The 16176-nt window shown below is 38.1% G+C and overlaps 1 protein-coding gene across 1 annotated transcript in view; it reads left to right on the forward strand.

The window, feature by feature from the left end:
• LOC122813572 (zinc-binding protein A33-like) overlaps positions 1–16176 on the forward strand; it is a 284268-nt gene that overhangs the window by 55208 nt on the left and 212884 nt on the right. The window contains exons 2-3 of the mRNA XM_044085968.1: positions 1098–1193; positions 1292–1525. Coding sequence (XP_043941903.1) covers positions 1098–1193; positions 1292–1525 — 330 coding nt within the window. The remainder of the gene's footprint in view (positions 1–1097; positions 1194–1291; positions 1526–16176) is intronic.

Consider the following 16176-nt stretch of genomic DNA (forward strand, 5'->3'; position numbering starts at 1 on the left):
TTCTCTGATGCTCTGAAATATTTCTGACAGACTTTATGTAAAGCTACCTATTTCTATAGTGGCTTCTACCTGCACTCGTCCAGAAACAGTTTTACCTCCATGCTCTGCGAGATATTGTGAAAACTGTGTACTTCTGCTAGGCCTTCAGCAAATGGACGTTTTATGATATTTTCCCTGTAGCCTGCTGACCATCAACCTTCCTCCCTGAGGCAGCTGTTGGGGGGCGGGGGGGGGGGGATTGGGAGGTTAAGCCCAAGCTCCAGCTCCTGGTGGTTTGAGACTCTGCATTAACATGTAGAGGTATATTTGTACACTTCCCTGGTGGATGCATACTCCACACACATGGCCTGTTTGGACAGCCAAGCCCACATCCCCTGTCATACTGTGACTGTTGGCATGTGAGTTTCTCTATGCAGGAGTAATTTTCTGATGGGACTAGGATTCTCATTTCCCCCACCACCAAAGAGCTGGTGAGTTAGAGTTTTAAGCCACTAACTCACACCCTCCCCTGTGTAGCTGCTAGTCTAACTCTGGTCATAGATCTTAATCACTCTGAGATGCCATGCCTGCAACAGGAGAGGTCTGTCTGTCTGTCCACAGGTTCTGAGCAAATGTACTACTAACACTGCATGTGTGTACATCTGATAGATCCTTGCATATTTTTTTTCTATTCACATGAATTCTTTGTACTTCCAATTAACTTGGAAAATTGGACAACTGCACCTTTAGATTCCACCGTTTCTAATCTTTGTAATTTTACTAGATTAGACAGTTGAGCCTTATTCAGGGCTGTTAAAAATTCTTTACTTTTTGAGTGTCAAACATACTTGTATTATATATAAATTTTATATTCTATTTTAAATAGCTTTAAAATGTATGTTACATTACAGGATCTTCTAATATGTAGGTTGGTTTATGCACGGTGTGCTGTGCCATAGCTGAAAACTGAAAGTATTCAGATCAGCAGATTCATCTGGATAATTAAGTGTGTTAATAAGGGAAACAAAATATGGTCTTTACAACTCAGTTTGTCTATGTACATGTAAGCAAAATTTCAAAACATACTGCTTAAATTAATACTCTCTGTATATTTATAGAGTAAGCTAAAAACGTCCACAGCATTACTGGAATACTGCCTTGAACTTCTGCAGGAACGGCAAAAGAAGCAGGAGCAGAAAGTTTTGGATATCAAAGTATGTAGAAAGTCTTGATCTCCAGTTTGCTACTTTATGTTGTAGTTGTAGCCATGTTGTTTGCTGTATTTCATCAGACCTTTATTTCATCTGTCCAGGAAAGGACCCAGAGTTTGGAGCAACACATTGTGTCAGAATTTGCTAAACTTCATAAATTCCTCCAGGATAAGGAACAGCACCTGATTAAGCAGCTCAGGGAAGAAGCAGAAGGAATTCTGAGAGAGATGGAGGAAAACCTACAGGAACTCCAAATCAAGACTAGTACCACTCAACAGCAAATATCAGCTATTCAGTCAAAGATGAAGCAGGAAGAGGCTGCAGTGTTCCTTACGGTAAGTCCATAACATCTAGTTCATTCTTTTTGGTCCAGACCACACTTCCCTTCAATTCTGTTAGGCCATGGTGCCTCAGGTCGCACCATGCAGTAGTTCCAGATCTTTAGTTGAAGATTCCGGTTTCAGAATAGCTTATATTTCAAGACCATTAGAATTTATAGAGTTCTGCTACAAGGCTGCCATCTTGAGTAGACTTGGGAGTTTAGTCCCTGTTTTCCCTGCCTTCTAATTGCTGGAAAGTACATTCCTCCCAAGACATAAGGCAGACTGGTACGTTTCCAGCACTCGTGTCTGGCCATACTAATGTGCACTGCTTGGCAGGCATGTACTATGTAGTGTAGGCCTTTGGTTTTATTAATGTTCAGCCATTTACCAGAAGGCACTCTAGTACTATGACCCAACTACCACCCCTATACCAAGGTGGGTAAGCTAGCATTGGATGTTCACTTGCCCACCTTGGCTGGATTCTGAAGAACTTTGGGGCTTAGAATTAAGTCGGGGCTCTAACCCTCTGTCTTACAAACTCAATTAAGCATGTTTTGTAATATAATGTGATAAATTACTAGAATATGCCAAGTTTTAATACACATCCTGAGATGCACTGATACACAAAAGCAAAAAGCAGTCAATGAATATAACTTTGTGAAATTAAACTGCTACTTGGGTTTGTTCATCAACTGTATATTGATCCAGAATATTTTACTTTGGTGAGCTTTAAGATCTGATTGATGTGGGTCATATGTACTAGTTGCAAAAGATTTTATATTTTTCCTTAATCTTTAATATTTTATGAAACCATAATTACTACTTTAACCCTAGTAAGATTGTAAATTGTACACAAATTGAGCTATACTGTATCATTCAAAGGAGTTATCAGTAGCAAACAGAACAAGTATGAATCTTGTACCTGTTTTACTGTTCTGCTATCGGCTATGATGCATTATTTTTTTTTTTTTTTTTTTTTACTTGTTATTGGGACACCTTGCTGTACAAAAAAAAAAGCAAATTCTCCCATGATGTCTTCTATTAGTAGCCTGTCGTCTGAGATGAAGCAGGTCTTTTACCCGCCAAATGTATTGATATACATTTGGCCAGGTTAAAGCATTTATATGCTACAGATCATGAAACACATGAAGTGGGCTAAATGGTTATCTTACAGTAGTTCTAGCTGTTTCCTTATCTGTGGTTGTGATGCCTTGGTATTAAATCTCGCGTGGAGTCCATATGAGGTAGCTACAAAGATGAGTTTGATTTTATTTTCATTTTAAAACTTGGTATATTTTTTTACTTTGTTTTTTTTAATGGACACACACTACTCAGTGAATAGGCACTATTTTTTTTGTGTGTTTGGTTTTCTGTAATCAAGTTTCTGCTCTCTGGGAATCTATGTGCATTCCTTTAAGGTGTCCTATGGAAACTGCTTTATTTTTTTAGTAGTTGGTGCACAGCCTACATTTTCCATGTAAGACACTATTGTAGATGGCTTCATTGTTGCTCTTATGTCACAAGTGACTTTCTGGTTTGATATTTTTCAAACGCTCTCTGCTTAAAAAAAAAAAAAAAAAAAAACAGTGCACTGAATGCTACAATTCAGCAGCATACTACATTTAAACCACTGCCATATTACACTACTCTCCCCTTCCTTTTATATGAAGTAAAACATATTGCTAAAGAATGCAATTTGATAAAGGACACTTTCTTTTTTTTTTTTTTTTTTGTAGTGTTAAAATCCATTTTCATGTGACAATTAATTAATAAAAAAAATTGTGTGGCAATTGCAATAATTGTTACTGTGATTTATTTAATATTTAGTACACATGTAAACAAGCAAATTTAGAACGGATTCTAAGTACAGAAATCAAATGAGGCAAAAGTGTGTGTGTCTGTGTGTCTGTGTGTCTGTGTGTCTGTGTGTCTGTGTCTGTGTGTCTGTGTCTGTGTCTGTGTGTCTGTGTGTCTGTGTGTCTGTGTGTCTGTGTGTCTGTGTGTCTGTGTGTCTGTGTGTCTGTGTGTCTGTGTGTCTGTGTCTGTGTGTCTGTGTCTGTGTGTCTGTGTGTCTGTGTGTCTGTGTGTCTGTCTGTGTCTGTGTGTCTGTGTCTGTGTGTGTCTGTGTCTGTCTGTGTCTGTCTGTGTCTGTGTGTGTCTGTGTGTGTGTGTGTGTGTCTGTCTGTGTGTGTGTGTGTGTCTGTCTGTGTGTGTGTGTGTGTGTGTGTGATTCTGGAATTTCATAGTATATCCTTGAAAATAGAAAGTCTGATGTCCTTGTTTGATGCTTTTGCACTTTTCTTTATGAAGCAAGAAAGTACAGACATTCGCAATGTAGACACATCTAGAGTGTGACAGGGTGGCTATACCACTATAAGGAACAAAGTCCTTGCACAAATGTAATTGTGGAACAAGAATGTGGTTTACATTGCACTATGTCAAGTGTGTCAAAGGTACTATATAGGTAAAACAAACCCCTTTACATCATGTATATACCAACATGTGTATGACATTGGTAGGGGCAATGTCAACAATGCCCTTGTCAAACACATCACATCAACAAATTCCCTGAACACAATTTTAAATTCTTAGTATTTGAACATGTTGAGGTTAGTGAGAGGGGGGACCTAGTGAATTAATTTTAGAATATAAAGAGACTATGTGGCAATTGAGGTTTAATAAAAAAAAAAACGTAGACCAGCAGACAATTGTGCCCTTTTAAAAGATGTACTCTTATTCTAAATAATGCCATAAGGCACATAAAAAAGGCAAAAAGCCTACAATACAAAATCCAAGCAGGTTTCGGCTTATAAATTAAGCCTTCATCCGTGAAAAAACAAAAAGCAAAAAAAAATCCAAGAAGGCTGCTTCTCTTTTATATAGAGAACACATGTCAATAATCCATAACGAGCAACTGGTAAACTACAAATGTTCATTAAAAGACCACCCAAATTAATGATCCATCTTTTCTCTAATTTGTTCAGAGTATCATGCCAACCAGAAATCTTTCCTCTGTTGCCTTGAATCTTATCAATAATGGTAAAATTAAAATTAACACTAGTATGTTTCAGTGTGTGTTTATATATAAAAGCATTGTTTGTGCCTAATGTCAGATAAATGCTCTGCGATTCTAGATTTGACAGGCCTGGATGTCTGCCCCACGTAGAATGCAGAACTACATGTAACCAAATAGCTGACCCAATCAGACTGACAACTGGCAAACACAGAAATCTTGTAGACAGTACTAGTATTGCTACTAGTAAAACTTTTGGTTTTATTCATCCTGCAGGAATAGACACCGTAGACACAAGGGAAACAACCACTTAGACTATCACCTAAAAGTGTTCTCTGAATATTGGTCCCTAAGGGATAATGTCCCTTCTTGTAATGATTACAAAGGGAACCCAAATTCCTACCTTTTCCTGAAAGAAAAATCACACCTATGATTAATAAATTCACACCTATGATTAATAAATTTCATCAGCCAGGATTCTTCCTCTGCTGTTGAATCTGATATGCAGGGCACCACAGACTCACCTACACCTAAGCGAAACAGCACCCCTTTAGGTATACACAGAGGGGGGGGGGGACACAAGTGCCATGCAAAGCATGGAGGGTTTGTTGCGCATGTTTGCCTATAAATAAATAATTACAATGTGCTCAATATTTCTTCACACACTCATCAATGCAGATCAATCTTTCCTTCTGTAGGCTATTGAATTTAAAACTTTTCTTTCTTTTCTTTCAGGACAAATCTACTATTGGCTCTCATGAGGATTTTCACTACCATAAATCCACATTTTTACCACCTATGAACCCTAATGTTTTGCTCTTTCAGAGAAGTGTGCTTAGGGATTTACATTTTGATGGTAGGGAACATTAACTAGGCCATAATAATGTCTCAAAGATTGAATTTGAATGTATACAGGAGTTGGCTTCTAACCATGAATTAGTAATTTTGGCTGCTGACAAAGGGGGAGCGGTGGTTGTATAAGATTGGGCGAAATACAATAGGGAGGCCTTGAGACAGTTATCTGATTGTTATTATACACATTTGCCTTTAGATTCCATGACTTCTTACAAAAAACAAATTGATTTTTATCTGATATACTTAGAAATAATGCCTTCAGCTATAAACAACAATTGACTGTCTGACCTGGTTTTGCCTTATATTTATTGTTTACATAAGGTACACAAAAATTTGGAAAATTCACCGGGTAGGCCCATTGTGTCTGGCTGTGGTTCATTAACTGAACCCTTATCTCAATATTTAACTAAATATCTAAAACCTTTGCTCCCTCTTGTCAGATCTAGAATTCAGGATACAACCGAATTCCTACAGATTGTCTGGCTCTCACAATTGGAACCTGATTGGTTATTGTTTAGCCTCAATGTATCATCATTGTATACGAATATCCCCCATGGGGCTGGTATTGAGGCTTTGAAATATTGGTTGGAGGTTTCTGGACTATATAGTTTTAACACTTTTTTTCTTGAAATAACTGAACATGTCCGGACTAAGAATGTGTTTTTGTATCAGAATACCATCTATTTACAAATTAGGGGAACAGCCATGAGTTCTTCTTTCATCCTGATTTATGCTAATTTATTCATGGCTTTTTTAGAGCTTCAAATGATTTGACTCTAATCATAACATTTTTTTGCAGGGCATGGATATATGGAGGCATTATTTGGATGATTGCTGGTTGGTTTGGAGGTCTGATTTTTTTGTATCTGCAGGAGTTTGTTGATTATTTAAATTCAAATAAGTGGGGAATTCAATTTACGGTCAATTACAGTAAGGACAAAATTATTTTTTTGGATGTGTTGGGTCACCAAGAATTCTGACAACACTTTAAATACTGTGGTTCACCGCAAGTTCCCCCAATACAACTCCTACCGCCATGCCACCAGCTATCATCCACCACATATGTCGAAATATACCCAAGTCTCAGTATATGAGGGTTAAACGTATTTGTTCAGACCACTCCACTTATTTAACACATCGAGATGACCTTACGGCCAGGTTTATTCAAAGGAGCTACAAATTGGGACAAGTATCAGCTAGGAATTCGGGTGATTCTATGCAGAGGGAACAGCTGCTGAATTACAATAAGACTGAGTCCAATAACATTTCAGTATTGCGTTTGACCACTACTTATGGTCAGAATACTACCAGACTTATTGATGGTGTACAACACAATTGGAACATTCTTTTGGCTGATGAAAGATTATGTGAATTTATTAATCATAGGTGTGTTTTCTTTCAGGAAAGGTAGGAATTTGGGTTCCCTTTTGTAATCATTGCAAGAAGGGACATTATCCCTTAGGGACCAATATTCAGAGAACACTTTTAGATGATCGTCTAAGTGGTCATTTCCCTTGTGGCCACTGTCTATTGCTGCAGGATGAACAAAACCAAATGTTTTACTAGTAGCAATACTGGTACTGTCTAAAAGATTTCTGTGTTTGCCAATTGTCAGTCTGATTGGGTCATCTATTTGGTTACATGTAGTTCTGCATTCTACGTGGGGCAGACTTCCAGGACTGTTAGAATTGCAGAGCATTTATGATATATTAGGCACCAATGCACCAACAATGCTTTATATAAACACACCCTGAAACATTCCACTTGTGTCCTTCAGCTTTTCCCAGTTAGGGGTCGCCACAGCAGAACTCTGGTCCGCTAATGATTGGCAGTTGATTTTTACATGCTGAGTTGCCAGCCCTAATGCACAACCTTCAACGAAGGTACACCCATTCACGCATGTCTCCACGCAGAAGACGCTCTAGCTGAGAGTCTAACCGGTTAGCGTCTTACTGTGAGATGACAACGCTACTGCAGCACTACCACCACGGGTACCCTGAAACATTCCAGTGCTAATTTTAATTTTGCCGTTATTGATAAGATTCAAGGCAACAGAGGAAAGATTTCTGGTTGGCATGATACTCTGAACAAATTGGAGAAAAGATGGATCATTAATTTGGGTGGTCTTTTTTCCCCTTGGTTTAAATGAACATTTGTAGTTTGCCAGTTGTTTATGATGATTGACAGGTGTTCTCTATATAAGGCAGGCAGCCTTCTTGGTTCTTGTTTTCACTGATAAGCCGAATTGTAGGCTTTTTGCCTTTGTACCTTGTGGCACTATTTAGAATAAAAGTATATCTTTTTTAAAAGGGCACCATTGTCTGCTGGTCTGTTTTTTAAATGCTTTTTGAGACCTGGCAGTTGCCTCACGTGCAGGGACTGTGCTTTGGTGTTAATTGAGGGTTAATGCCACAAGTCCCCCTGGGCTGAATGAGGTTGTGTCCCTCACCAGTTACCTGAAATTAAAATCTGCTGTGATACGAATGTTCTACAAAGAGGTGTGTGTGTGTGGTTTGCATATGAAATAGTTTATTGAAATGTTTAATCATTTTACATTTCATTGGTTTTATTTGATGTGGACATATTGAGGGGGATGTAGCTTTAAATTTTAGGATTTTCCCTAATTAATAGGGACATCCTGTTTATAGCAATGTGAGGTTATATTGTAATTGTTCAGAAGTAATTTCCTACTGACTGACGAAAGAGCTAAATAAACTACTTTTTCCAGCTCAAAGTGCAATTTGTACCTTTTTGGTTATTCAGTTTGTTTCTATCGTGGTTTGCTGCAGTGTATGGAGACTGGTACAGAAAGCACTCGCGCAGATGGGGGATCCAGGGACAAGTTAGCAAAAGCTATTGAGAACCTGTCTTCACTCATCTGGGTGTTTACACAACAGTTGATTGGCTTTGGGAGGAAGCTCAGTGCCTCCCAGACTACTTTTGGGCCTCTGGTGGATGAAGGGAGGATCCTTTTGAATGAATCAACAGCTAGCATACCCCCAGGTCAGAGGAGCCTGATTTATGGCAGTCAGTGTACTGAACACGCAGTGTCTGGCACTGGACAGGCTCACCAAAGTCAATTCAACAGAAGATTCTCAGCAAGGATTTAATTTATCGGACTGGTTTAAACAGAGACTGACGTTGTGAATTTGCTTTTTGATCAAAAACTTAAAATTTTAGAAACGTGTTTAAACTGAGAAAGCTACCAGTAGAGAACCACTACCTAAGGGAATGTTTAAAACGGGAGCAGATCCCAAAGGGTCTTGGATGTCCCTAATGGGTTAGTAAGTGGTTCTGAATTACACTGACTTGCTGGCCATGTTTAATCATCATGGTTGCGAGCCACTAGAGCTATTGTTAAGACTATGATAAATTCAGTTTGTTAAAGGAAGTACAATTAGAAGTGATAGATGATTTTCTACATGAGGGAGTGGGAAGGGATACAACTGGTAATTATCAGGATGACATGTCAATTATGAAAAATGTCCCTTTAGGACCCCCCCCCCAAGAGGTCGGAGAGAATCCGGAATTTGCAATACAACCACCGGCCATACAACAGGAGTCCCTGGAATGCCCATGGATGGGGGAGGGGTGCATATGGGACAGCTAGGAGAGGGAGAGGAAACTCTGGGAATTGGTAGAAACAGTGGTGGCACAGGTTTTGGTGTAGGAGTACAGAACTGCAATATTGTATGCAATGAACACCAGGATTTCAAAATATTTAATTTGAGTAGCTTCCAGGTCACTAAAGAATGGGTCAACTTGTTTCAAAAAGGGCTCAACTTTGTACCCTTGAAAAATGCCAGAGTAGATAGAACATTGCTGGATTTTATGGTGTACATTAGGAAGCTTAATCTTAGTGGTCCTGAATGAAGAACCTAGCAACCACCACATTCCAGTATGTAAAAAGACCAGCATATTTAACCCCACTGCACCCAACTTTACAACTTTTTGAGGCGATGTGTGTTAATAACATCAGAACCATTTGTAAATATAGAACAATTCCTAGAAGTAAAGGTAACTTGACAGACTAAGAAGAAAATTTATCTAATTCCAACAATAGCTCGGTCAGGGTCATGAAGCCTGACAAAGGGGGTGGGTTGGTGGTGGTGGATCAATGGTATGTGGACAGCATGCTGAGTCACTTGTTCGGGGATGGATATGAACAAGTGTCAGTCCATGAACTCGACATAGCATATAGGAACATAGATGCTACCTTGTGTGAACTTTTATTGAACAACCAGATTTCAAAACAGAAGTATGATTTTGTTACAAAATAACCCTAGGATTCCAACAATTTTTGGAATTCCTAAGATCCACAAGGATGCTGCCAACCCCCCCCCCCCCCTTAAGGCCAATAGTAGATACCAAGGCCTCAAAGACCCTGACTATAGCAAAGTTCTTGATTTCCAGTTGAAAGATAGTTTTAAACAAATTTTCCCACATAATAAAATATTCATGGGACTGCTTAAGAAAGATCAAGCAGTATTTATACAGGGATGACCTTTTTGTGACTGCCATGAAAGACCTCCTCAGTATCATACCACATTCTGAAGGTGTTGATTTGTTCTACGAATTTGTGTGTGAAAACGCCCATTTTACACACACTAGGACACTTGCATTTAGGACCCTGATGGAACTTATTTTAGAAAACCACTACATTATGTTCGAGGGTCGACTATTCAGACAGATATGGGGAGTTGCCATGGGGGCAGCATGTGCCCCTGTGTTTGCAAACATTGTCCTGACCCAATGGGAGCCAACTAGTGTGCTTCCATCTGAAGGCCGTAAATTTTATGGTAGATAACCTGGACGATATTTTGATTCTGTGAGGAGGTAATCACGACCAGTTGAAAGAGTTTCTTTCCTTTCTCAACACCAACACTACATTTTTGCAGTTTACGGTGGGACACCAACACAGAAAATATCAGTTATCTGGCTATCCAGGTCAGGAAGAACAAGGAGTTGAAATATACTTCAACTATATTTAGGAAACCAACCTACTCGAACACCCCATTACATTTTGAAAGTGGCCATCCTATACATCAAAAAAGATCCCTGGTTAAGGGACATGGGGTAAGGCTCATGAGGATGGTTAGTGAGTTGGACATGTTTAATCAGAAAAGGGATGGTTAGTGAGTTGGACATGTTTAATCAGAAAAGGGATGTTCTGTTGGGTATGTTGGTTAGAAGGGGGTACCCAAAAGAGTTAGTGGTGCCAATTTTAGAAGAGGTCACCCACAAGAGAAGGTCTGGGCATTTCTACCCTTTGTTGGGTCTTGGCATAGAAGGTGATATGTAAGGGTCAATAGTAATAACAGTACCTTTAACAAAGCAATGATCATGACATTTGATCCTCAGGTCACTCAATTTAGAGACATCCTGTTCATCGTTTTTTTAATATAAACCAATTTTTGAACAGGTGGGCAACAAGATAGGGGATAAACCATTGGTAGTTTATAAAAAGAACACCTGTATTAAGAACATGTTGGAAGGGAAAAGTGGGGGGGGGTGAGGTTTCAAAGCAATGGATTCACAAGGAAGTGCGGACATTGTTCACAGACACATCTAGTGTGACAGGGGAGATATACCACAATATGGAACAATTAAGTCCTTGCACAAAAGTAATTTTGGTGGCAATAATGTGGTTTACATTGCACTATAGTGTGTGTCAAAAGTACTGTATAGGTAAAACAAAAAACTCCTTTAGATCACGTATATACCAACATGTGTATGACATTGATAGAGGCAACGTCAACAATGCCTTTGTCAAACATCTCAACAAATTCCCTGACCACAATTTTAAATTTTCAGTATTAGAACATGTTGAGGTTAGTGAGAGAGGGGGACCTAGTGAATTATCTTTAGACTATAAAGAGATGATGTGGCAATTAAGGGTTAATGCCACAAGTCCCTCTGGGCTGAATGAGGTTGTGTCCCTCACCAGTTACCTGAAATTAAAATCTGATTTTCATCTGTGATACGAATGTTATACAACTATATATTAATATATTTTTTTGGTAAAATGGATTTTAAATGCAAATATTTAATTCTTGTATTAAAAAAAAAAAAAACATGAGGTTTGCAGATGAAATACTTTATTGAAATGTTGCATTGGTTTTATTTGATGTGGACCTATTGAGGAGATGTAGGTTTAATTTTAGGATTGTACTGCTTAATTGATAAGGACGTCCTGTTTACAGCAATGTGAGGTTATATAATGTGTTTGTAATTGTTTTAACTCATTCTGAAGAAGTAATTTCCTCCTGACTGATGAAAGCGCCAAATAAACTACTTTTTCCAGCTCAAAGTGCAATTTGTACTTTTTTGGATATTGTTTTTCTGTTGTGCTTTGCTGCAGTTTATGAATCTTTGTGTTATTCTTGTTTGTGCCAGCAGTATTCCCAGTAAGGTATCTACCTGGTACAGAGAAGATGATGCTGATCAGTTGAAAGTAAGATGTTTTCAAGGTTTACTAAAGTCTTCAAGCTATGAATGTAGACGACTAGATGGATTTCAGTAATGCATCTTGTGTCTATGACATTGGTGGATCTGGCATTTATCCTGATCATTTGCCGGTCTACTGTTTGTATACCTAACATAAATGCTGAAGTTTGGTTAACTTATTCTGCTAACAAGCGTACATTTGCCCTGGATTCCTTTCTTCTTGCAGCTGGCCTCATCCATGTAAACTGGACCAGAACAAGGCTTTGAGTATTTAACACTATTTTACTGGTTTATTCTGGAGATCCACATATGCATTTTGGATCTTGGCAAAATTTTTTGAAAAGCAAAGATTGCTTCTGTACAAAAGATCAAATTTGATCATGCAAAGGATGTATGTTATGCCATACTCATAAAGAATTATAAAAGTGGCTTTAAAAAAAAACATTCAGGACTGTCTTGCTTTAACCAAGCTAGCATAAATATAATGAAATATGCAGAAGCATTAATTTCTGTCTTTATGCCATGATCCTTTGAGTACCTTTGCCCAGACCAGATTATTGTTCATTTTGTCCCCCCCCCCCCCTTCATTGACCTCTTTTATAGCAACTGGTGTATAGTAAAGCCATACTTACACCCAGCCCATCTGTGCCCAATTCTTAAAATCTGTGAAAGCTTGTCTGAAAAGCAACTGTACCACACTGCCATCTGTATTCAAAGGGCAGAATGATGGAGCAAATATAGTGCTTCCTTCTAAGTTATAAAAGTAGCTTGGCCACATCTCTCAGCAACTATTGTCCATTATGTTTTATCCCCTTTTCAAAACGGAAATTTATGCACTTGTTTTCTTCAGCAGCTTCTTAGTCTACTCTAACTCTCAGGATAGTTTTGGACCATGCATAACTTGATAGAACAGGATACATCAAAAATTTTAATACAGGAAAGGGCATGGGATCCTCTTTTTGGAGTTATCCTGGTCCAGTGTATGTATGAAGTCCTCCTTACCCAATTAGAATTGTAAACCCTTTACAGTAATCCTTCTTTCTTGGCTGTCCTTTACAGACATTCACCTTAGCACAAATAAAAATGAAATCCATTCTTATTTTCTTGCAACTCAGCTGATACAAATTGGATAGTACTTTAGCATTACTGTAATTTGATTTCAATTACTGAACTTCACTTCCACCAAAATTGTGATCTTTATTTTAGATAGTTGAATAAAATTTGATGAATAAAATTGGTAGTGGTTACGAAAACTAGCCAAAAAGGTAGGATGATTAGACAGTTAAAGCATTTAAGTCACCAGAGACCTGTCTTTTCACTGCTTCCCGTTTCCATATTTAGTCAAAATTTCTTCCAAATCTTCATTTGCCAGTGATCTATGAGAGCAAGGTTTGTTAGTTTACAAGATGCAGTGCTGGTCATAATGCAGAGGTTATTAAATTAGAGCTAAACCATTGCTTTTCAGAGCACTGACATGCATGTGTGAAGTTCCTTAACTGTTATGTTTCCATTTCTAATAACCAAGTTCTGTTAACCCTATTTTCAAGTTTTGTTTAGTGTGCTTGCTAACGTGCAATTCTAAAGATATATAAATGAAATACCTACAGTGGATATAAGTTTACACACCCCTGTTAAAATGCCAAGTTTTTGTGATATAAAAAAATGAGACCACAAATCATTTCAAAACTTTTCCCACCTTTAATGTGACCTATAACCTGTACAATTCAATTGAAAAACAAATCTGTTGGGGGAAAAATATATAAAAAAATAAAACTTACAATAAGCTGGTTGCATAAGTATGCACACCCTTAAACTAATACTTTTGTTGAAGCATCTTTTGATTTAATTACAGCATTCAGTCTTTGGTACACACCTTCCATCAATTAGAGAGACTCTGATTAAACCCAAATAAAGTTCAGCTGTCTAGCAAAAGCCATGGTTCACAGAGAGCTTACAAAGCATCAAAGGGATCTCATTGTTGTAAGCATCAGTCAGGAGAAGGGTACAAAAAAATTTCCACAGCATTGGATATGCCATGAACACCTAAGAACAAGAAACAGCAGTCAAACTTTTAAAAACACAAGTTCAGCAAGCTAGAAATCCACCCAAGTAGTAGAACGAAACTTTACATCCACTCGTATCATGAAGTCAAACTGTTAGACTCACAAAAGGCAACCAAGGACTAAGTCCACAGATTTATTAAAAGGTTTAAAGCATTTTTCGTTTGCCTCAGTAGGCTAAACTTCTTCAGAAACATTATTAAAATGAACTGAAGTCCAATTTATACAAGCAGCTGGTTAATAATTAACCAATTACACATATTACACATTGCCTCATTTAAAGGCAACCTAATTACCAAAAAACAAACAACAAAAACTGCAGCAACTCTATACGTAAGAAATAAAAATAAAAAATGAAATGAGAAAGACATAGCTAATAAGGAAGAGCAACAATCCCAAGTATATAAAAATACTATAACTCCGAATACTCTATAGTGTAACAACAAAAGTGCGCTAGTTTGTTTTTTGGTAATTAGGTTGCCTTTAAATGAGGCAATGTGGAATGTGTAATTGGTTAATTATTAACCAGCTGCTTGTATAAATTGGACTTCAGTTCATTTTAATAATGTTTCTGAAGAAGTTTAGCTGACTGTCCTTTTGTTGCCTTTTGTGAGTCTAACAGTTTGACTTCAGGATACGAGTGGATGTAAAGTTTCGTTCTACTGCTTGGGTGGATTTCTAGCTTGCTGAACTTGTTTGTGTTTTTAATACCATGGAACACAGTGAAGACAGTCATCAGAAAGTTGAGAAAATATGGGATAATAATGACGTTGCAAAGAACTGGACATCCCTCCAAAATTAAGACCAGATGAAAACTGTCAGGGAGGCTGCCAAGAGACCTACAGCAACACTGAAGGAGCTGCAGGAATTTCTGGTAAGTACTGGCTGCAGGAATTTCTGGTAAGTACTGGCTGTGTACTACATGTGAAAACCATCTCCCGTATTCTCTGTCTGGGCTATGGGGTAGGGTTGCAAGACTGAAGCCTTTTCTTACACACACAAAAACATCTAGGCCAGGCTAAAATTTGCAAAACAATACACAACGTCTCCCAAAAGCATGTGGAAAAATGTGTTCTGGTCTGAGACCAAGGTTTAACTTTTTGGCCACAATTCCAAAAGGTACGTTTGGTGCAAAAACATTTTGCATCAACAGAAGAACACAATCCATGCGATGAAGCATGGTGGTAGTAGTATCATGCTTTGGGGTTGCTTTTCAGCTGGAACTGGGGCTTTAGTCAAGGTGGAGGGAATTTGTGAACAGTTCCAAATACCAGTCACTTTTGGCCCAAAACATGCAGGTGTCTGTTAGAAAGCTGAAGACTAAGAGGAATTTCACCATTCAACACAATGACCCCAAGCATACATCCAAATCAACAAAAGAATAGCTTCATCAGATGAAAATTGGTTTTGGAATGGCCCAGCCAGAGCCCAGACCTAAATCCAATAGAAAATCTGTGGGGTGACCTGAAGAGGGCTGTGCACTAGAGATGCCCTCGCAATCTGACAGATTTGGAGCGCTTTTGCAAAGAGTGGGCAAATATTTACAAGTAAGATGTGGCATGCTGATAGACTCCTACCCAAGAAAACTGAATGCTGTAATTAAATCAAAAAGTGCTTCAGCAAAGTATTTTAGGGTGTGCACACTTTTATGCAACCAGCTTATTGTACGTTTTTATATTTTTTCCCCTCTAACAGATTGAAAAAAAAAAAAAAAACAATTATATTGTACAGGTTATAGGTCACTTTAAATGATTTATTGTGATCTCTTTTTTTTTTTTATATCACAAAAAACCTGGCATTTTAACAGGAACTTACTTTCTATATCCACTGTATGTTGTAATGCTTATGCTTTTACTAGTTTGTATTGCTCTTCCATCCAGTCTTCAGGATTCCTACCGTCCAGTCTTCAGGATTCCTACTTCATTAGCACTCCAGTGATTTAACTTTCAGCCTGCTTCTTTGGTGCTGTTTTGATCATATTTTTTACCCCCTCCACTCCCCACCATTTTGTTTACTCCCAAGTGCTGGTATTGTAGCTTATGTCCTCAGAACCTCATTTAAACTAAACTAAGCTTTCTTTTATATTTCTGGCAAATGTTTAAATAAAAAAATGCTGTGGTTATACTTGGCTGACTTGTACCTCCTGTTCAGCTGAGAAAATAGTTGCCTAGTGTTTGGAAATTTGGAAAAAATAAGCATCCAAGCTTATTGGATAGTCACCATTTTGGGGTGAAGGAAGGTTACAGAGCTGATCATACAAAGTCAGGCACAGGACCAGCGAAGGGCAT

This window comes from Protopterus annectens, chromosome 10.part0 (assembly GCF_019279795.1).
Source record: "Protopterus annectens isolate FY-2018-M chromosome 10.part0, PAN1.0, whole genome shotgun sequence".
NCBI classification, from domain to species: Eukaryota; Metazoa; Chordata; order Ceratodontiformes; family Protopteridae; genus Protopterus; species Protopterus annectens.